Here is a 22,968-nt window from a genome sequence, read left to right as displayed (position 1 = left end):
CTCTTGAATAATCAGGGCCCATCTTAATTTAATGACCTTATAGTACCGTATCACCCCATTAGGGCTTTTTGCTCTCAGGCTGGTTCTGTGGAACCAGTTTCTAGTTTGGATTTGGAAGACAGACACCCTCTCTGCTTTTAAGTTTAGGCTTAAAACTTTCCTTTTTGATGAAGCATATAGGTAGGATTGGATCAGGTGATCCTGAATCCTCCCTTAGTTACGCTGCACTAGGTCTAGGCTGCTGGGAGATGAACATCCCATGAAGCATTAAATGTTTCTTCTTCAGTCACCTTTTTCACTCACTATGTGTTTTTACACCTCTCTGCATTTAATTATGTGTTATTATTAATCTCTACTGGTAGGGAGTCATATTCATTTTGAGGTTTTCTGTTTTCTGTGTAACATTGTAAGGACTTTACCTTACAATGTAAAGCACCTTGAGGGAACTTTTGTTGTGATTTGACACTTTGAAGGTAGGCCTCTGAAAAGCACATCACTGATGTTACCAGTGATGACATACTATCAAACTACCAGGCAACCTTGCTTTTATACAGGAGTATAGCCAGAATTAACCAGCTACTGCCCAGCTGACTCGAGTCCACTATTACAAAGAGATGTATTGCAGAGGAGTTGCACTCACTGGCACAGACTGACTTGGATTGATTGCAGCTTGTTGATAATATTTCTGCCTTTAAATTACACAGCTGTTATTTGCAAAAATGACAAAAATTCGTCCTAGAGGGCTTGGAGTCAATCAGAGTGACTCAATCTTTGATTTCCCCAACTACCTGCAGTCCTCTTTGATAAGGAGGTTAATAAAAAATAATAGCTTAATATAACTGATATAGGAACAGTACATTTTGTTGTGTTACATTTTAGGATTGATCTCTTATTGAAACTTCTTTGGAGGAATTCAGATTTTGGAGTCATGGTTTATATCGGATTAAACATTTTTTATTTTATTTGACATTTTTCAAAAAGCTCCGGATATTCTGTAATTATATAATAAAACATTTAAAACTGTGTCTAACTAAATGTAACCATTCTTAGGTTACACCATAAATGACAGAAGTATATTAAAAAGTAAAAGTGCTTAAAAGTCCTAAAAGCTGACCAAATCAGTTAATAAAAACAATGTGCTAATTCTGCTGCTGACTTCAGTGTAGACAAAGGAAACAAGCATAATAAAACTAGCTACAGAAAATTCACAATCAAAAACATGATTCTTTGCCCTCAACAAAACTTTCATCAACTGAAATGTATCAAATCAAAGGTGTTTTTACTAAAATAATATATCATTAAAATTAGTTCGGAATAAACTGAATATATACCAATCAAGTACATTTAATTTGATCATATTCTAATAAATTTACTTTTGACATTATACTTATGTAACAAAATTGCATGCAAAATGTCCATATAATCAAATTACTTAAAGTCAGCATTTTGAACATAACCTGAACTCTTCACCTTGAACAGGTGTGACAAAGACTGAAATGGATATTGTCACTAGAAACAATCTTCCATTTCACTGAAACGCTAGAAGAAGCAGATCATCCTGTTTTCTTCACTGTTATTTCCTAAACGTCTGCGAAACAGTAAGTTTTCTAGCGAACTATTAACTGTGATAAAATGCAAATTCAATGAATAATAAATCATAATGCTACAGAACCCTAACCCCCCCCCCCCCCCAACACACACACACACACACACACACACACACACACACACACACACACACACACACACACACACACAGAGCGTTAGTATTATATCATTCTAGCTTTAATGCTAGAATTGTTTGACTTATAACTTATCTTTATTTCCTCTTATAGTTAACTTGTAAAGGAATAGAGTCTCTCAGTGATAGTGTATTTGAAAGCTAAGAATCTTTTTCAGGACTTCTTAGAATGACAGAAAAGTTCTCATTCAAACATCATCTCAGCTTATCTTGTCTAAACCAATACAAGTTGTAACAAAATTAACCTCCTAAAGCAAAGCAAAATTCAGTATTTTGGTCTAAATAACCCAAAATGTGATGTCCACATATGTGAACGCCAGGTCCTAGGAGGTTAAAGCACATTATTGTCTTTATACAAACGGCATATGACAGAAAAGTCAATGATTACCTGATCATTTTGTCTGACCGAAGTGAGGGCCAAGTCTCCTCTGATAGCTGAGTTAGCTGTGTGAAATACGAGTCACTGTGGCACACAAACTTGTTTAACTTCTCAGGTTGTGTTGCTCATCATCGCTGAGACTTAATGCTCTAGCGACTAAGCTATGCAAAAACCCCAGTCAAACAGGTTTAGAAACTGGCTGTGGTCTCTTGTCAACAAGTGGTGACAAGGGAAAAATGTGGGGTTGGCCCATCAAATTAAAATTAGAATTTCCATTTTATTACTGCAGTTCCTGGTAGTTTGGGATTAGTAGTTAGTAGTTAAAGCGTGTATTACTTCTATGCTGTACTATTGTAATTCGTTACAGGCTGTTTTAAAAGCTTCCTAAAAAGCCTTCAGCTGATCCAGAGTGCTGAGGTGTGAGTACTGAAAGGGACTAGAACAAGAGACCATATTTCTCCCATATTAGCTTCTCTTTATTGGCTCCCCATTAAATGCAGAATCAAATGTAAAATCCTTCTCCTGACAACATTATTTAAAAGTAGACTGGGAGGGAGAGCTTTTAGGTTCCAGGCTTTTCTTATGTGGAACCAGCTCCCCAGTTTAGATTCAGGAGACAGATACTCTCTCTACTATTAAGACCAGGCTTAAACCTTTCCTTTTTAAGATAAGATAAGATAAGATAAGATAGAACTCTCGTGATAGGTATAATATGTTGACCGTCCATGTTGAACATGCTCGCATGCTTATATTCTTGATAGCATAACATGATAAGAGAGAAACTCTGAGAATAGAAGTATAATCAGGCAAGAAATGTCTCAACTGTCCAAAATATCTCTTCATATGATAAAGTCATTAAGACATGGCTTAGAGCCATACCTTTCTGAGTACACCTGATCTCATCCGATCTCAGGAGAAAAGAAAGTTTGGGCCTAGTTAGGATTTCGATGGGAGACTCCCTGAGAATACCAGGTGCTGTTGGTTTGGACTTGAGTAGTAGCGTGGGTCACCTACCAATTGGAAAGGATCCCTGGCTCCTCCAAGTATGCATGTTCAAGTATCCCTGGGAAACATACTAAACCCGAAGTAGCTCCTGATACTTTCACTCAGTGTCTGCGTGTGAAAGTCTGTGGTATGGATATGTTACGCAAAGCAGCTAGGCGTACATAAAAGTGTTGTGTGAAATTATTATTATTATTATTATTATGAGTTATTATGATTATTTGAATGAATTCATTTTAACAGGAAGAAACCTTTGCCCAAAATTGGCCCCTCCCCGAGCCTGCCATGTCTCTTTTTAACAGTTGCCAAGTGCTTACTCATCTTTCCATCCATCCATTCGCTTCCACTTATCCTTTTCAGGGTCGCGGGGGGTGCTGGAGCCTATCCCAGCTGTCATAGGGCGAGAGGCGGGGTACACCCTGGACAGGTCTTACTCATCTTTATGTTTGCATTTTAGGATGACAATGTAATTACAGTCTTATCATCAGCAAGTGCAGCATGTTTGTTTTGTCACTGAAAGGTGATCTTTACAGGACATCTTTGTTTATATATATTTTAAATACCAAGTTCACACAAATAACACCGAACCCCAAATACTACTCCGTGAATGTCCACTGTGTGAATGTCTGTTTGAATATTAGTTAAAGTACTTCACAGGTGTGTGAATGTATGTGTGTGTGATTGTGTGACTCTTGCCAAAATTGAGTAGAAAGCCACTATATAAGTACCAGTCCACTGACCATATTTGGCAAAAATTAATATGGGTGTAATTAAAAGTGTATAATGCTTAATAATGTTAAGAACAATGTTTTTTGGAAATGGATAATTTGCAGATTTTCCTTGTATTACTGCAGGGTCTTTACCTCACATCACCTTTGGTATGATTTTGTGCTATATAAATACAATTGCATTGAATAACCAGAAATTTTAGGTATTGAAAAGCGATGAATCCTAGACCTTGATTTTTCATTCACAAACTCAAAATGTGCATTTTTTCCTGTGCTTTTATTTATAGTTAAATACTTGACATTAAAACTAACTGCATACAAGTGCTCCTTTAAAAAATATTAGTATGCCTACATGCTAATGTAATTCTGTCAGGATGTGTCAGGATGTTAAACTCCTTCTGTGCCTGTTAGGATTCTTTATTATAGCCTCTAAGAGCTGCTTTTAAGCTGTGGACTTTCTGGCCTTAATGTTATCTCACTCAAACTGTTGAGCCATAACAGTTGAACCATGTCTCAGTGGGACAGCAAAAAAAATCAATTAGCCCATCAGGTCCAATTGGATTAATTAACCTGAGAGTTGGGATCAATTGAATCATCCATCTCCTGCTGAGGGAGGGTCCCCAAGGCAGCTAAAGACAGGGCACAGACCTTTTCTCTTGGGATTAAAGCCGGAGGTGAGGTTTGACTGGGAAGTCCCCCAGAGGGAATCTCATTATATATGAGCTAAGCAACTGGAATGCTTATCCGGTATTGAGAGAGGAAAGAAGCAGCCCTTTGTCTTTTGTCTCAACTGTCCAAGTGTGACTTCCTTCCAGGCAGTTGTAGCAGTGGTGCCAAAGAGTACATAGCAACTAAGCCTTGTTTACATATACTTCCAAAGGGTGCTTATGGTAGAGGAGATGTCAAATCCTCTGTTTACTATATTAACACTCCTGGTAACTAGATACTTACGCATTTACAGTAAGTGCATGCTTATCAGCTGTGACTACCAATCGAGGTATTTAAACTCTCACAGCTTCGTGAATGTGTGTGAACAACAGAATTACACAATTGCTCTGAGCTCAGCTAAACACGGAAAGAAGAATGCAAATATCCAATGCATGTGGTCTGGTTTAAGCAGTGTTTTTTCTAGTTAACTCAACCTCCATGTTGAAAAAGAAGAAACATGAAATGTCTTTAGTTTTAGTCTTTGGTCAAATTAGTTAACCAAGCCTGAGGAGGCTTTGATGCATCTGTTTAGTAAGGCTTGGGAGGTCTGCATGACTGTGAGTCAACAGCCTTTACAAAATGTGATTGTGTTGTAATTTGGTATTACAAATTACTTTGTCAGCTCCTGACAAAGAACACCCTATTATAATGATTAAAAAGGCTAAAACACTGAAACTGATTAAAACAAAGCTAAGCTGAAATGAACAAACCCACTCTGGAAACAATTGAAAACTGATGGAAAATTACAAAACTAGCTAGAGTCAAGTCTGTGTGCCATTTGATTGTGCCAAAGTGTGAATACCTCAGTAAATAGCATGGTGCATTCAGTTAGTGAGTGTCATGTGTGGTTTCTTGTGTAAGCTCTCTTTCCTAAACTACACAGGTGCTATACATTTCTCCTGAAATCATGTGTGTAAGCAATTATACATGAAACAGAAGAAAAATATTATTATTGTTATTATTATTATTATTTTTTAAAAATCAGAATAACATAACATAACAATAAACATAAATATAAATATAAATACAACTGAAACATGACATTTAAAGTGTCACACATTATATCACTACTGTGTAGAGATCACCTTAAATTACCAAAAGTGACATCAAATATTAGCTTGGCAGCTGTGGCTACCCATCTGTTAATTGCAAGGTTAGTGGTTTAATTCCGTCCCAGCTTCTCCAGATGGCAAATTAATATTCTGATAATATTCTGCAACCCCTCCGCTTCTGAAGTGAACCGTGCTTTTGCCTAATATGAGAGAGTTTGGGCTGTCTGTGTCTAATTAGCGAGCTGCTGGAAAACTCTTTTGTAATAAGCAGAAGACTTCATTTCAAACTAGTAACTGATGTCCTTGCAGCTTGCCACCATATGTGTAAATGATGCTTTTATAAACACTCTGCGCCATGGGTTTAGATGAAAATGTATTAGGTGTAGCCATCTGTTTCCGAACCTCAGGGTGAGCGCAGTTGTTTTTGGGGCTCTTTATTGTTGAGGTAAATAAAAAATTTATTTTGGGAGTATTTTGTAAGTGACCGATTTGTGCCAAGGAAAGGATACTCCTGTTTGCGCTTTAGCATGAGTCAGCACTTCCTTTCCTTGTTATCTTTTGTGGTGGTAGAACTGGCAGAACTTGACACAACGGAAGCAACTTTTCCCCTTCAAACGGTGGACTCATGAGACACTGGTAATGTAAAACTCAAAAATGAAAACTAATGAGAGTCTCATATTCATGTACAGCAAAGAAAATAACAGGCTTACAGCGTTTATTAAACCGCCGCATTCAATATTTGTACTTGTGAAATATTTGAATCAGCTGCATTCAATCGGCTGCACTTAAATACACAAGAGTAATTCAATATGCATGTTTTTAATGAGACACAATGCTTCAAATCTATTGGCCCTCTCATTGACCCCCTGATGGCTTTCCAATGTGTGACTGACAAAGAGAAACATAATGAATTTATTTTACCTTTGATGATCCTTTGAAGTAAAGTCAAAAAGGGGTAAAGCGGTGCCATGATGTCTCTGACAAAGTGATATTGTTCCTAATGGGCTTCTTTTGTTTGTTCTTTTCTCTGCAGGTGTACCTTATCAATGTTACTTACTCAGACTCCACTTCCCATGTCATCTACAGAAGGTACAGCAAATTCTTTGACCTACAGGTACGTTACACTGCAACGACTACAAAATAATTTTACAGATTTAATTCATAGTTGCACAGGCAGTTGCCCAAAAGCTCAATGTTTTGTATTAAGAATGGTTCTAATATGTCTTATGTGTTGTTGTATTGCAACATTAAACTCCGCAAGGCCAGTTTGACCTTTCAGTCAATGTCTTTCTGTTCAGCTCCTGTTTAGTGAAAGGTCTTATTTAAGGCGACTGCATGGAAATAGGAAAATAGGGGAAATCCAGTCACCAGATGCAGGAAAAAACATGACCTCAGAATGCAGAATGCAGTATGGGGCAAACTTCTGAGGCTCTTCTACAGGATCCTGTAGCAGTAAAATACAAACCCAATTCCAAAAATGTTGGGAGGCTGTGTAAAATGTAAATTAAAAAAAAAAAATCCAGTGATTTACAAATCTTATAAACTGGTATTTTTCTCAAAGTCTGTAAATGTTTGGGGACTGAGAACCGGTGTGTCTTTCCAATTATGCAAGGTCCCATTTTCTTAGGCATTAATGCACCCCCAAAACATTCTTTTAATGAAATTGTAAAATGTCTTAGTTTAAAATGTTTATATGTTTTCTATGTCCTGTTGTAAATAAAATAAGGGTTTATGAGTTTTGTGAAATCATTGCACTCTGTTTTCATTTAGATTCTACACAGCATCAACGTTTTGTTTTGGAAATGGGTGTTGTATCTGCCTTTTTGTATACTATAGTTTGTTTCTTAGAAAGAAAGTTAGAGTTAAACCCTAAATGAGTGCATTAAGTCCTTTTCTTGTAAAAGGCCGTCTGTGGACCTTCTCCAATGGCCCTCTCAAAGTGCAGTAAAGCACATTGGCTCTGGTGGGCTGGCTGTAGGAAACCCTTTGTTCTCTTGTCTCTTGCTAATAGCCAGGAAAAGTCTGCCCTGGTCTGTTTGACTGAAACAGACCTCCTCGCCTGTCTTTGTAAACATTAGTCTTGTGCATGGATCTCTGCTGCCAGGGTATGTTTGTCTGGTTGTGGTAATCATGAAGAACAACAGTCTGCAGCTGTCAATACAGAATGGTTAGGTTTAGGGCATTTGTTTGTATATATGTTGCATATAGTATGGATTGCTTAATACATTTTTAGAATTGAAGTCAGTAAGAATACTAAAGGACTATGCAGCTTAAGTAATGCAGTAAGGCCAGTCCCAAAATGCATTCGATTCAAAAGGGAGGCTCTTGTAGGTTGGGGGTTGTGGTAAAGAGCAATTTTGTCACCCTGACTTTAAAGATATAAGATAATAAGATAAGACAGCTATTGGATGCCTCAGAAGCAATAATTTGCAACAATAAAGGTTTCGTTGTCATCTGAATTTTCAAATACTCAATTCTCAAATGAGTTTGAGCTTGTTTGTGTGTCTGCCAACTGACACCTACAGTCTTTTCCAAACTCTTCACAGTTGCTCTCTTTTCGTAGCACAATTGCGTGTTTTGTGTTCGCAAGAAGCTGAAAAGAGGGGGGCCAAATGTGACCATGATCTCATCAGATAACCATGAATTCAAGTTGAAAAGCTAAATAAGGTCACAGAACAAGAAACGCCTTTTAAATCAATTTTTCATACCGTGTCTAAAATCGTTTTAGTAATTTAAAGCTGGCTATATACAAATCATTGTCATCAACAAGCTGTTTGGCTGATTGTCTTTTTAAAGATGAAGTATTTTCTTTTACTGCCAATTTGACATCCAAAAATGCACTCACTGCTGAAGTTTCAAACCTCTCCAGCACACTTAAGATAGTTCATAACTGCTCCTTTGGGAAGCAGTTATCATAAATTACCAGGATCCCGTCACCTTTTTTATCTGATTCCTCCCCCCTTTGTCTTTTCTGCTGACGTAAAGTGAAGTGCACTCTTTGTAATGCATGTGCAGAGTTAAGCACATTGATTTCTTGGTTTAGAGACATTTATTTCTACGCTAGAAGATTGCTGAGCCTGAATTTCATCAAGCACTGTTTCTGTTGTCAAAGGGAAATGTTATTGACCTGCACATGTTTGACGTGAGCAGATTTGGTCAGTGTGTCAAGCGAGTGTGGTCTCCCCCTCCACACACACCCTTAAACCACAGCGTATAGGTCGCATGGGTCACAGCATTCCACAGGGGGGATTGTGGCGTGTGCAAGCTGGCCTGGTTTCCTTTTGGACAGAAACCTCTCCAAAATCCCTTAGTTGTCATTATTTTGGGATTGAGTGACTAGGCCAGCAGTGAGCTCTACCCTGTCTACATTATAATTTCTCTGTCCTACATTCCTGACATGAATCAGGACTTTAAAAGCTTTGAAGGGTTATTTTTCTCCAACATTGGTATCACACATTCAGAACGGCCTTTATTTAAAGGTTATTTAAAATGATGCAGCAACAATTTAGCATTGTAATAGTGTAGCATAATGACAAGAGTTAGATCTTTTTTACCTTGGTTTTAACACCCCCCCCCCCCCCCCCCCCCCCTCTCTCTCTCTCTCTCTCTTTAAGCTACATAACCAAGATTTCTCCTTGAAATTAGACCTGGAAGTGTAGCAGCTGTTAATGTAGTCCTATCCTGTTTGTTGTAATACTAAAAGCAGGAAGTGACAAGAACTGAGAAACACCTGGTAGGAAAAGACAAGGAGACACCTAAGACACAAATAAACTAAATGTGATCAAACTACATTACCCAGATTAACTACGTTAATGAGAACCAAAAGTAAGATGTGGAATTGGCAAAGGCACCATAATATGGTATAAAGCATTATTAAGGATGCACCATTTGGTATTTTAGAGCTATATTAGCAAGCCTGATTAATGACATGCATTTATAAACTGGATTTATAAGTCACACAGATATAGACCTTCTAATTAATAGCAAATTGCAAATAAGATACTTTATTTTACCTCGGTGAATAGCTCTTTGATGGGCTGTTGTTATGACTGACTACACAGCAAGCTTTGATATTTGTTAGATAATTTCTTTAAAAATGCACCATAAACACCATAAAACAGTCCGATGGTTCTATTCAGTGACTGTAGCTGTCTGAAGGCTTCACTTCTGGTGAACTAAAGCCTTCAGACAGCTACAGGCTACCGTTGCTATTGCTGGCACTCAAAGCAACCACACCTTTAGTAGTTTTGTATTTAATGATAGGCCATAATACAATAAAAACAACTTTGTTCAAATGGTTGTCATGAATGGCAGATTACTAAAGGAATGAGGAAGAAACCAAAACTTTTTCGGCAATGTACATTACCGAGTCTTTGGAAACCGACTGCCTTTTGGCATGAGCCTATTTTTTATTGTTTGAGAATGTTTAGTTTCTTTTAGGAAATTAGTAAGGGTATTACAATAAAAACACATAACGTTTTTTAAGCAGTTAACTGATAGTGTGTCATAGTATTGTAGAAATCCAGAGTCTGAATAAGCATGTCTTTCAAAACCTCATCAGGCAAATTTTATTTACTTTAGTTATTTTCCAAAGTTCACAAAAAATTGTTTCAGTTAAGTTTAAAAAAAAAGTCTCGTTTTTATTTTGAGTTAACTGAAATGTTTTTTTTTACATGTATTTTTAGTTTTGTAGTATAGTTTTGGTTAAACTATAAAAATCTTGTTCCACACCATCCGATTTTTCATCTGCAAGCTTGTAGTCATTTCATGTTGCTTCTTCTGGAGCAGGACTCGATGTTGCAGCAAGTTTACCCCATGATCAGCCGGTGCAATGCTCAGAGAAACTGCAAACCCAAGAGCTACAGTGGGGCAAAAAAGTATTTAGTCAGCCACCGATTGTGCAAGTTCCCCCACTTAAAATGATGACAGAGGTCAGTAATTTGCACCAGAGGTACACTTCAACTGTGAGAGACAGAATGTGAAAAAAAAATCCATGAATTCACATGGTAGGATTTGTAAAGAATTTATTCGTAAATTAGGGTGGAAAATAAGTATTTGGTCACCTCAAACAAGGAAAATCTCTGGCTCTCACAGACCTGTAACGTCTTCTGTAAGAAGCTTTTCTGTCCCCCACTCGTTACCTGTATGAATGGCACCTGTTTGAACTCATCATCTGTATAAAAGACACCTGTCCACAGCCTCAAACAGTCAGACTCCAAACTCCGCCATGGCCAAGACCAAAGAGCTTTCGAAGGACACCAGGAAAAGTATTGTAGACCTGCACCAGACTGGGAAGAGTGAATCTACAATAGGCAAGCAGCTTGGTGTGAAAAAATCAACTGTGGGAGCAATCATCAGAAAATGGAAGACATACAAGACCACTGATAATCTCCCTCGATCTGGGGCTCCACGCAAGATCTCATCCCGTGGGGTCAAAATGATCATGAGAACGGTGAGCAAAGATCCCAGAACCACACGGGGGGACCTGGTGAATGACCTGCAGAGAGCTGGGACCAAAGTAACAAAGGTCACCATCAGTAACACACTACAACGGCAGGGAATCAAATCCCGCAGTGCCAGACGTGTTCCGCTGCTGAAGCCAGTGCATGTCCAGGCCCGTCTGAAGTTTGCCAGAGAGCACATGGATGATACAGCAGAGGATTGGGAGAATGTCATGTGGTCAGATGAAACCAAAGTAGAACCTTTTGGTATTAACTCAACTCGTCATGTTTGGAGGAAGAAGAATACTGAGTTGCATCCCAAGAACACCATACCTACTGTGAAGCATGGGGGTGGAAACATCATGCTATGGGGCTGTTTTTCTGCCAAGGGGACAGGTCGACTGATCCGTGTTAAGGACAGAATGAATGGGGCCATGTATCGTGAGATTTTGAGCCAAAACCTCCTTCCATCAGTGAGAACTTTGAAGATGAAACGAGGCTGGGTCTTCCAACATGACAATGATCCAAAACACACCGCCCGGGCAACAAAGGAGTGGCTCCGTAAGAAGCAATTGAAAGTCCTGGAGTGGCCTAGCCAGTCTCCAGACCTCAACCCCATAGAAAATCTGTGGCGGGAGTTGAAAGTCCGTGTTGCTCGGCGACAGCCCCAAAACATCACTGCTCTCGAGAAGATCTGCATGGAGGAATGGGCCAAAATACCAGCTACTGTGTGTGCAAACCTGGTAAAGACCTATAGTAAACATTTGACCTCTGTTATTGCCAACAAAGGTTATGTTACAAAGTATTGAGTTGTATTTTTGTTATTGACCAAATACTTATTTTCCACCCTGATTTACGAATAAATTCTTTACAAATCCTACCATTGGTTTTGTCTTGGAAATGTGCATCCGAACAAACAGTAAGTCTTGTTGAACACTGTCCTGTGGACAGATGAGATCGTGATAACAAAACAAAGCATATCAGCACCTTAAATGACTGTCAAGCATGGTGAGAGAAGGGTGATTATTTGGGCTTGTTTTGAAGCCACAATGTGAGACGATCTGTCCAATAGCCAAAGCTTTATTGAAACTGGGTCCCACAATAGCACAATGATGCCAAGCAGCAAGAGAATGGTTGGAAAAGAAAAGAATCAAGGTGTTGCAGTGGTTCAGAAAAAGTCCAGACCTCAACCTTAAAATGTTGTGGCAGGACCTTAAGAGAACTATGCATGAACTGAAGCAACGTTGTAAAGAAGTGTGGGCCATTCCTCCAGAATCTTGTGAGAGACTGTCACATAGAAAATGATTTCTTTAAGTCATTGCTGCTTAATCATGGGGTGTTTCATAGGAATTTCTAGATTTCTTTGAAATATTTAATATGACTGTAGTAAATTGTTATTATTACTCTATCCAAAAGGGTGTTGCACCACGATCTCGCTGCAGTAGACAACTGCAAAGAAGATGTCAAAACACACCCCAGCAATGAAATCTGATTGTTTTCCCACTCAGACATTCCTATCTCAGAACAGTTTCTTTGTCTTCTGTTACAGCTCAGTGTCTGTGTCGGTTTCTTCTTCCTTTCTCCTGTGAGCTCAGTTATTTTTAAATGGCTCAAGAGATTATCATTACAGTTTACAGAAGCTATTTCTGTTTTTTTCCAGTCACCATAATTCACATCATTGTGACAAAATAAAGATATGTTTGATGATTGACTTTTTATTGCAGTTCCTTCCTCTGGTATTTATTCACAACACTGATTACCAAACAGTGTGGAAAGAGACAGGACATGTCATTACATCATAGCACCTGTTGCCTGATAGACATTCCCCAGTGTTAACGCTACAACTTAAATACACTGCAGTTTCCTGGGCAGAGCGTGGGATAGAAATATAGATTAATTACACCATCTCTGCTCCCCAAAGCCTCTGAATTAAAGGTAAACAAAATATGAGGAGTGTTTTCAATCAGATTTTTGTTCCAAACTGTCCCATGGAGCTGTGAGTGTAGCCACGTAGATCTCCAGTAGTGATGTCATCCTCACTCCCAAATGAAAAGCTGAGGCAGTTTCTTACAAGTGTTGAGTGAACACTCCTGTATTAGAGGGAGTACACAGCTACATCCAGCTGTAAGCCTGATAACATGATGAGCGTGTAGCTTTGTGTATCAAATAAACAATATGGTTGTTATAACTACTGGGATTTGGAGGAATTACAGCCTAGCCTGTAAAGTTATGTTATTGCCATAGCATCCTAAACTACACAGTCTGGTTTACATACATATTTGATGTCGTGCCTTCTCGGCATTAGACTGTAATCACCGTAAGATTAGGAATTTTACCATGGCTATGTGCAGGTGTGGTTAACCAGGACGATTCTTTATACTCTGCACTTTGCTTTGCCCTTAAAACACAATAATGATGACTGTCCATTTCAAAGGAAAACATTTCTTGTTAGCAGTCTGTAGTTTGGGGGAGAGGGGGGAACATGCTATACCCTGGGAGAAATTTTTAGATTCAGCAAAGCCAGCAGATTAAAGTGGAAACGAAAGAACCACAACATCAAACCAAACCACCTCTTGCTGCACAAGTCCTACAAACAACTCCCACAGACCCAGACAGACTGGATCCAACTTTAACCTCCAAGCCTGATTCTGTTTGTCCACCTGGTTTCTTTTTGGCTCAGTTTAAACTGAGACCTTTCCTTCTCCTCCCAGTTGAGTGTGCTTCAGCTTGATACTCACAGAATTTGCTGGTAAAGCACATCTGGAACAAGGCAAGGGAGGAAAAATTAAGGCGTGGTTACATCTACATCTTAAACCTGTTACTGTAAGATGCTCTCGTGTGAATACAAAGACGATACTACAGTTAAGGTCTATCATTTGTTTGACAAAGATATATTTTCCTTTTGAAAGTACCACATCACAATGGATTTTTTAAATCAGGCAGTCAGCATGCGATGAAAGTTCAGACAGTCAGCTTTCTTTTATTCAAGGGTTTTTACATGCATTTTGCATTAACTGTTTAGAACTGTTAAGGTTAGTACACCCATTTTATACCCAGAGGCTCAAACGCAATTGGACAGTTGACTGACCAGTAGCTTCCTGGCCAAGTGAGGCCTGTTCCATTGTTATTTGGAGGCAAAGGAATTTATGGGCTTTGTATTTATGGCTTTCCACTGTAATTTAAAATATGAGGTCGGTGCAAGTGAAGGAGCCCATCGTTTGGCTGAAAAACAAAAATAAACCTTTCAGAAAGATGGCAAAAACTTTGAGTGGCCAAGTCAACAGTCTGGTGCATTATTTAAAGAATGAATAAAGCTGCCAACTCAGCAGCACCAAAAGGCCTGAAAGACCATAGAGGACAGCTAAAGTGCATGTTGACAGAATTATTTCCATGGTTTAGAAAAACAACTTTAGAACATGTAACCAAGTCAAGAAATCAAGATGGTAGGTGTATCATTGTCTGCAAAGTCTGCAATCAAGAGACGCCTTCACGAATGTTTACAATAAGGTGTAAACAACTGGTTATGCTCAAGAACAAGAGAGCCAGATTAGACGTTGCCAGAAAATAAACATAAAAGAGCCTGCACTGCTTTAGACCCATGAAACCAAGGTTAACTTGTACCAAAGTAAATGATGGAAAGACAAAAGTATGGAGAAGGAAAGAAACAGCTCACGATATCATCTGTCAAAAATGGTGGAGAAATAAGACATTGCCATATATGGTTCCCACTACGTTCACTGATGATGTGACTGCCAATAGAAGCAGCAGGGTGAATTCTGAAGTGTACAGGGATATACTCTGTGCTCAGTTTCAGCCATATGGTGCAAAAGCAAAAGCAGCCCAAAAGTGGCCAGATTCAGCCAGTAATACGATCTCAACCCAGATGAACATGTTTTTCAGTAAATGCAAAACCAAAGGGAAATATCCACAAACAGGAACTCCAGGTGGCTGGAGAAAAAGCCTGGCAGAGTATAAAGAAGAACCCACATTTACTGGGGTAGACTGGGGTAGACTTCAGGCAGGAGATTTTCATCCAGGTTTTAAAAACATTCCTTTTTGTGCCTCTGGAGATTTGGGACTGGGTTTAAAAAGCGTTGCAGTTTTTTAAATATTTAATGTAAACTTCTTATTGAAACCCTTTGAATTAAAGCCAAATGCCTACACTTCAATCACATACTTACTGGTTAATTTAAAATTCACTGTGGTAGTGTAAACAGGCAAAATAACAAAAACCATGTCCTTCTGCGGCAAAATACATACCTACTCTTGTTTGTAGTATGTAACACACATGCAATGCATGTTTGTTTGTTTTTTAGCACTCATCAAAACTTCACCAAATACAAAATATGCGTATCCAAGGAGAATCATGTTGAAACTGTTAGGGACAGCTACCCTCAGAAGGAAATCTTCACTGTAAAACAGTTGTTTTTCATTGTTTAGCTCTGTTTCGCTCCCTGCTTAATCTCTTGAGAGATTGATGCTGTAAATAGACATACAGTGGGGCAAAAAAGTATTTAGTCAGCCACCGATTGTGCAAGTTCCCCCACTTAAAATGATGACAGAGGTCAGTAATTTGCACCAGAGGTACACTTCAACTGTGAGAGACAGAATGTGAAAAAAAAAATCCATGAATCCACATGGTAGGATTTGTAAAGAATTTATTCGTAAATCAGGGTGGAAAATAAGTATTTGGTCAATAACAAAAATACAACTCAATACTTTGTAACATAACCTTTGTTGGCAATAACAGAGGTCAAACGTTTACTATAGGTCTTTACCAGGTTTGCACACACAGTAGCTGGTATTTTGGCCCATTCCTCCATGCAGATCTTCTCGAGAGCAGTGATGTTTTGGGGCTGTCGCCGAGCAACACGGACTTTCAACTCCCGCCACAGATTTTCTATGGGGTTGAGGTCTGGAGACTGGCTAGGCCACTCCAGGACTTTCAAATGCTTCTTACGGAGCCACTCCTTTGTTGCCCGGGCGGTGTGTTTTGGATCATTGTCATGTTGGAAGACCCAGCCTCGTTTCATCTTCAAAGTTCTCACTGATGGAAGGAGGTTTTGGCTCAAAATCTCACGATACATGGCCCCATTCATTCTGTCCTTAACACGGATCAGTCGTCCTGTCCCCTTGGCAGAAAAACAGCCCCATAGCATGATGTTTCCACCCCCATGCTTCACAGTAGGTATGGTGTTCTTGGGATGCAACTCAGTATTCTTCTTCCTCCAAACACGACGAGTTGAGTTTATACCAAAAGGTTCTACTTTGGTTTCATCTGACCACATGACATTCTCCCAATCCTCTGCTGTATCATCCATGTGCTCTCTGGCAAACTTCAGACGGGCCTGGACATGCACTGGCTTCAGCAGCGGAACACGTCTGGCACTGCGGGATTTGATTCCCTGCCGTTGTAGTGTGTTACTGATGGTGACCTTTGTTACTTTGGTCCCAGCTCTCTGCAGGTCATTCACCAGGTCCCCCCGTGTTGTTCTGTGATCTTTGCTCACCGTTCTCATGATCATTTTGACCCCACGGGATGAGATCTTGCGTGGAGCCCCAGATCGAGGGAGATTATCAGTGGTCTTGTATGTCTTCCATTTTCTGATGATTGCTCCCACAGTTGATTTTTTCACACCAAGCTGCTTGCCTATTGTAGATTCACTCTTCCCAGTCTGGTGCAGGTCTACAATACTTTTCCTGGTGTCCTTCGAAAGCTCTTTGGTCTTGGCCATGGCGGAGTTTGGAGTCTGACTGTTTGAGGCTGTGGACAGGTGTCTTTTATACAGATGATGAGTTCAAACAGGTGCCATTCATACAGGTAACGAGTGGGGGACAGAAAAGCTTCTTACAGAAGACGTTACAGGTCTGTGAGAGCCAGAGATTTTCCTTGTTTGAGGTGACCAAATACTTATTTTCCACCCTGATTTACGTATAAATTCTTTACAAATCCTACCATGTGAATTCATGGATTTTTTTTTCACATTCTGTCTCTCACAGTTGAAGTGTACCTCTGGTGCAAATTACTGACCTCTGTCATCATTTTAAGTGGGGGAACTTGCACAATCGGTGGCTGACTAAATACTTTTTTGCCCCACTGTATGTATCAAGTGTCAACATCAAAGTGCCTGTTATGCACCCTGATGGCTTTTTAAGCTGCTTAAGTGGCTTCCTTGTGAGGGTTTTTTCAAATAAGAGGGTGATGTAACCTTGCCTGCTGCCCCAGCTATCAAAGTGAAATGGTTTGCACTTTAAATGGTTTTTCAGATGATATATAATTATACTCTGTGTTGAACTCATGTACTGTTACAAAATGGTCAGTTGTTGCTGGAGAATTTTCAGACCCCCTTTTCCTGTATCTCATCACAGATTACTCCACTTTAAACTCGCGATAGATAATTGACAGTTTGTTTGATTTTTTTTTTTGCCATCAAGCATTTGCATGATTATAATTGCTTGCCTTTCATGTCTTTATTGTATTCGAAAGGGGGATTTTAAAAAAGTTTTGCTCCACAATTAATGTTCGTGTTACATTTTCATTTTTATTTCTTAATTTTTTTTCTTTTTTGCAGATGCGAATCCTTGACAAATTTCCAATTGATGGAGGACAAAAAGACCCCAAAAAGAGAATAATTCCTTTTTTGCCAGGTGATTAAACTCAGTATGCACACACTCGGCACTGTCAGTGTTGTCTTATTAGACATTTTGTTGTTCCTCCTACACACTCCATAGCATCGCCTACCACATTGCTTTGTTTTATTGGCTTCCATTCTCCATCCGGGCCAAATCATTTTGTGGTCGGCCATCTCAGTAGGAGGCTAGCAGAAAGGGATTTGTCTAATCTGATAAACTCATTGTGGGCCAGAGCAGAGGAGAGCAGTGAAGAGATCCTTTGTTAGACAAGCTGTAAGCCCACCATGGTGTGAACTGTATTCCTTTAAACCCCCAAATGGTTTGCATTATTTTTCTATTTAGTAGGCTTCATGCTCTTAGCAATCTCAGTCTCATAAGAGTTAGAAATTAGGAAATGGGAAAAAGCGAAAAAGTGGATTCAATTGCCTCACATTAGTCCCACTAGTTGAGAGCAATCAGCTCCAGAGAAGTTCTCCATATGTTGGTTGGAATTTTATATCTCAGTGTCAGTACCAGCTGAGCTGGAAAGGGATCATGCTGGGATTTTATAAATGTCTAAGCCTAAATTATAGCACGATTGTTAAGCATTTAATCATAATATTTTTGTGTTTTTTGTTATATACACCTGACAGTGCTCTGCTTTTCCTCAGGTAAAGTCTTATTTCGCCGCAGTCACATAAGAGATGTAGCCGTCAGAAGGCTGAAGCACCTGGATAATTACTGCAAAGTAAGACAAAAGCTGCATGCCTCACTGTTTCCAGAGCTGGATTTTTCTCAACTTGTGTGCAGCACAATGCATCTCTTATTGAAGAGACTACTCATTTTTAATTTATATGTTGTTTGGAAGAGTGCTTTATCTCTGTCAGTGCTCTACCCTCTGAACATTTACCACAGTTTTTTTCAAGGCCTCAACATTTATCTCCCCTCCACCAGCCTCAACAGGAAAGCAACTGCTCTCTGTGCTTGTCATTTCCTGTCACCAATGTAAATAGGCAGCATATGAAGGAAACGAGGGAAATGGGGGCACGCAGGGGTAAAAACAAAAGAGAGACTAAGAATGAATCAGCAGACTTTAATTGTAGCAATGAGTGCAGATAGCTACCTGATCCTCTTATGCTTATTAGCCCACAGATGGGAATGTGGGGCAGGTGTGTTGCCAAGTGTGGCAGCAGTTTCTCATTTATTGGACCTGAAATGAATGAATGAAAGCACAAAGCTTTCTTGAAAATACAGATTACATGAGGGTGTCTTTTTAATTTCAATCAAACTGAGGTCTGTGTTTTTCTCTTTGTTTTAACCCTCTCTCTCTGTGCTCAGAGCCTTCTTCCTTCCCCTGCACACCCTCCACATCTCTGCCTGGTTTTCTCATGTGACTGGGTAGTGACTAAGTGTTATAAACCAGTTACTCAGTCCAAACTGACACACATTAGTGTGACCTTTTATTGTTTTTATTGGAATCAGTAGCTTTCTCCCACCCTTCTCTCTCCTAGGCTCTGATGAAACTTCCCACCCACATTTCCCAAAGTGAGGAGGTCCTTCAGTTCTTTGAGACTAAGTCAGAAGACCTCAACCCTCCCACAGAGTGAGTAACTATAACTATGTGCTAGAAATCACAAGCTGTTATTGAGCATTGGCATTGTATGCATGAACTGTTAGACGCCAAACATTGCCCTCTGGTGGGATGTGAACATTGGATATGGAAGCAAACTGAATGTGTGTGGCTCAGCAGCTGCCTTTAATTCGTGCTGACCCATCCTGATCCAGAGGCTTTGCTTTGTCAGGGATGATTGATTGATCTGGCTCCAAGAAGCCCTGCTTTTTATTAATAATGATTTCTTGGAGGTGACACCTGATGCCAGAACAAATGGGGAAGGATTAGCAGTGTAACGACAGCACGTCGGAGTTCAAGTCTCAGGGCAGATAAGGCTCTCAGGCGAGCCATTTATCATACTCAGTTCAAAGTCAGAGTGGGAGTAAATCCGGCCTGGCTGCAATATCACTCATTGTCTACATTTTGTTCTTTCCGTTAGATTTATGTTCAGTCATATGTCTGGGATATTATATTTTTATCAGCAATGTGGGCCCATCACCTCTAACCTCTAATACCCCTGCATGTTAATCTCACTTCAAAGTGAGAGGCTCCCTTAATCTCAGAGACAGTCCAGCGTAGCTTAAATTAATATCTTAAAGTATAATACCCGCTGCCCAAGTTGTTTTTTTACTCCTGGGGTGGTCTGGGCAATTCACAGAAAACATGTTCTTTTTATGCTCTAAAATTCTGATATTTAACACCCAGCTGTGAAACAAATAGTTTTTCTAAATATTTAATATGTTAAAAATGTAAAAGAACCATTCTGCTGTCCTGTTCGGCTAATTTATTTAATTACAAATAATGGTTTTAGAAGTGTTTATTTGTGAAACGAAAAACCTTGCTGTAGATTTAATAGAGCTTCACTCACACTCACTGAAACACGATGAAACAGATGAAAGAGGTCATGAAAGCAATTAAAAATGCGTCCAATCAACCTAGAAAATTGGTCCTGTCATGACATTTCCTTCCACACCGTTCAAACATGCCCTGCAAACAGCCTCGATAGAGATGCACTGTTGCTCATGTCCAAGCCTGTTGATGCTACTGCCATCTAACGTTCAACAGTGGTCACTGCACAGGAAAAAAACACAGGTACTGTTTTGCTTGTCACAAGAGGGAGCCACATGATTGGTTAAAAATTACAAGACGTTTCTATAGCATTTGGGTGAATGAAAGATGGTGCCTCATCCATCATAAATGCATGCCTCAGTCTGCGTTCAGTTTTCGATTGGGTTATTAGATTTATATTGATAATTAAATGTGTAGTATATTGGTGAAGTAAGCCTTGCAATCTTTTGAGTAAAGACACTAAAAGACACTACATATCTCTATCTATTGCTCTATCGATCTATCTATAAAGCTGTGTTTGGCTATATGGAAAGTTAGAAAAAAGGCAGATTTAATGAGAAAAAAACTCACCTGTGTTTATGCCTTCGGTTTTTTAACAATGCCATCGAAAAGGATTAACTAATATGTTGATACTTCTTAGACATCTGAATATTTCTTATTGTTAGGAAATCACTAAAAATGATTTTTCAGTGAGTGGTTGAAATGCAGTTAAACAAACGGGATTCTTACAGTGCTTTCGCCCAATTCGTTCAAATTATGATATCCTCTTTTAAAATATTTCCAGACGGTTAATGGCCGAGAGCCACTGTATATTTCATAAGAAAGGGGAACTTTCAGAGAAGCTTTGAGACAAATTTGGAGAGACAGATGTTATAAATTTGTATAATAAAAACATGTTGTTGTTTTTTTTAGTAGTCTTACAAATCATCTTACATCCTGGAGTCCAAATTAGGTTGTGATAAGAAACATGCGGAAGACCTTTTGAAGTTAGAGTTCCTTTTTGAGAATGAATGCCAGTGGCTAAATATAAAATTAAAATTCAAAGTTTTAGTCATCGGTCTTTGAACACTTCAGTGTTTTACAGTGATGCAGAGTTGAAAGTGGATGTCTCTGCTGTTTGAAACACAGCAATTTAACTCATTTTGACATCAGTTAGCTTTAAGGTGTTTTGCTGGAGATAATACATTCTCCGCCAGCCTCTGTATTATTGTTGTTTAGTGAAAACTATCCATGGGCTGTATGTGCAGTGTGACTGCAGAAAGTTCCAGTTTATTAACCTCCGAGGGGAAATGTTTTCAGGACTCCCACCTCTGAGGCCAGCATCTACGGGAGTGTTGTGAAGTATAATTAAATCTAGTTAACAGGCACATATGCCCATAATGTCAATTTAAAATAACATTTTACCTTTCATACAGACAAATTAAGTTTACACCACGCCATCTCATTTTTCTTTTCTTTTTTCTTTTTGTTAACCAAGGAGCTTGGAAACTATCCTGATTCAATCAAGAGGGAAAAAAACAAAAAGGAGACGAGATACACCACCTGTTCTGTTGTATTTGTTCTTTCATTTATATAAAAGAATCACATACATTTAAAATATTAACAAAACAAATGTTAATAAAAAATAAAGAGAGAGTGATATTTGATTTTAAATTTCTCTTTTTGAACCAAGTGGTCCTATTCTAATATAAGAAGTCACCAAGAGGACACAATCACAGTGTTAATGTATGGGATGCAATACAATAGCAGCCTGCAGTAGTGATGTTACACATACACACTATATTTTAGCTTATATTATGCATAAGCTCTAAACAAATTCGGATTAAGATGTTATGATTCAGATCAGTCAGATTATCCAAGTATTACTCGTATGAGAATTTTGGAACATTTGCAAATTTCGATCATATCCAAGAGAAATTAGTATCAGAAGTTACAAAATCATTAAAATCAAGATGACGCTAATGATCCACAATGATTCAGAGCAAAAGCTCTGTTGGCAAAGGAAAAGAAAATCTAACAGCGATGCAAGAAACAAAATTGCCTCCATAAGGTGTGACTTTGAAGGTCAGTCCTCCATCTTAACTTTAACTTCATTTAGTCACTTCTATGCATATGACAGATGAAGGAGGTTAATCATTTTCAACAGTGAAATAGTTGAATTTTGTTTAAATTCTTATCACTTTTGCAGCATCAGTTCAAAACATATAATGTTTTTGTAGAAAATCGGTGGCCCCTTTCTTCCTGATATATGTATGTGGATGTAAACACAAGCAATTTGGGAAGAAAATGTCCTGACTAACCTCCTTTACCTTAATTATAGTTGTTACATGCCAAACCCTAACCTTAATCTCAGCCAAAACACACATGACAGCTTGCTTTTTGTACTTAACTGGAGGGTGAGCCCTCACATTGGGATTGCATATACAGAACATGATTAATACAACAAAAGGCAAAGGATTTTAAAAAGTTATGAAACGCAGTTGTTCTTTACAGCTTAAGTCTTAATTCGACATCATTGTTTCACCACAAGGAGAGTAATTAGTGGTTGATACACAGTCAAACTAACATTCTTTTAACCTGACATCAGTGTGTGATCATAGCCAAGCTTTGCTGGAGATTGGGGCCAGTACGCATGAGGTTGACTGCAGCAGTGTGTGTGCCTTTGTGAGGATTTGAGTCAACCTCACCACCTTTTTTTTTTTTTGTTACAGGATATGCACAGAAACGGTGTAGTAAGAGATTATGTGCAAATCACAACCCTATCGTAATGGATTGCTGCTCAATGATGTCGACCCATTGACTCGAGCTCGAGGTTACTCCTGCAGAGGTTAATCTGAGGTCGTG

General features: G+C 38.9%; 1 protein-coding gene across 3 annotated transcripts in view; it reads left to right on the top strand.

The window, feature by feature from the left end:
* Positions 1 to 22,968, top strand: part of LOC146619865 (SH3 and PX domain-containing protein 2A-like) — a 61,430-nt gene that overhangs the window by 3,576 nt on the left and 34,886 nt on the right. For 2 of the 3 annotated variants that reach the window (XM_085369775.1, XM_085369774.1), the window contains exons 2-5: positions 6,644 to 6,724; positions 17,624 to 17,699; positions 18,335 to 18,411; positions 19,175 to 19,266. In XM_085369775.1, coding sequence (XP_085225901.1) covers positions 6,644 to 6,724; positions 17,624 to 17,699; positions 18,335 to 18,411; positions 19,175 to 19,266 — 326 coding nt within the window. Of the gene's footprint in view, positions 1 to 6,643; positions 6,725 to 17,623; positions 17,700 to 18,334; positions 18,412 to 19,174; positions 19,267 to 22,861; positions 22,869 to 22,968 lie in introns of all 3 variants that reach the window. The other variant, XM_085369776.1, reaches the window with a different exon arrangement.

This window comes from Diplotaxodon limnothrissa, linkage group LG13 (assembly GCF_057381915.1).
Source record: "Diplotaxodon limnothrissa isolate DT_005_m linkage group LG13, D_limnothrissa_male_GT1.1, whole genome shotgun sequence".
Classification (NCBI taxonomy): Eukaryota; Metazoa; Chordata; class Actinopteri; order Cichliformes; family Cichlidae; genus Diplotaxodon; species Diplotaxodon limnothrissa.
Note: the sequence above shows the minus strand (reverse complement) of the source record. Positions and strands in the feature narration are given on the sequence as shown.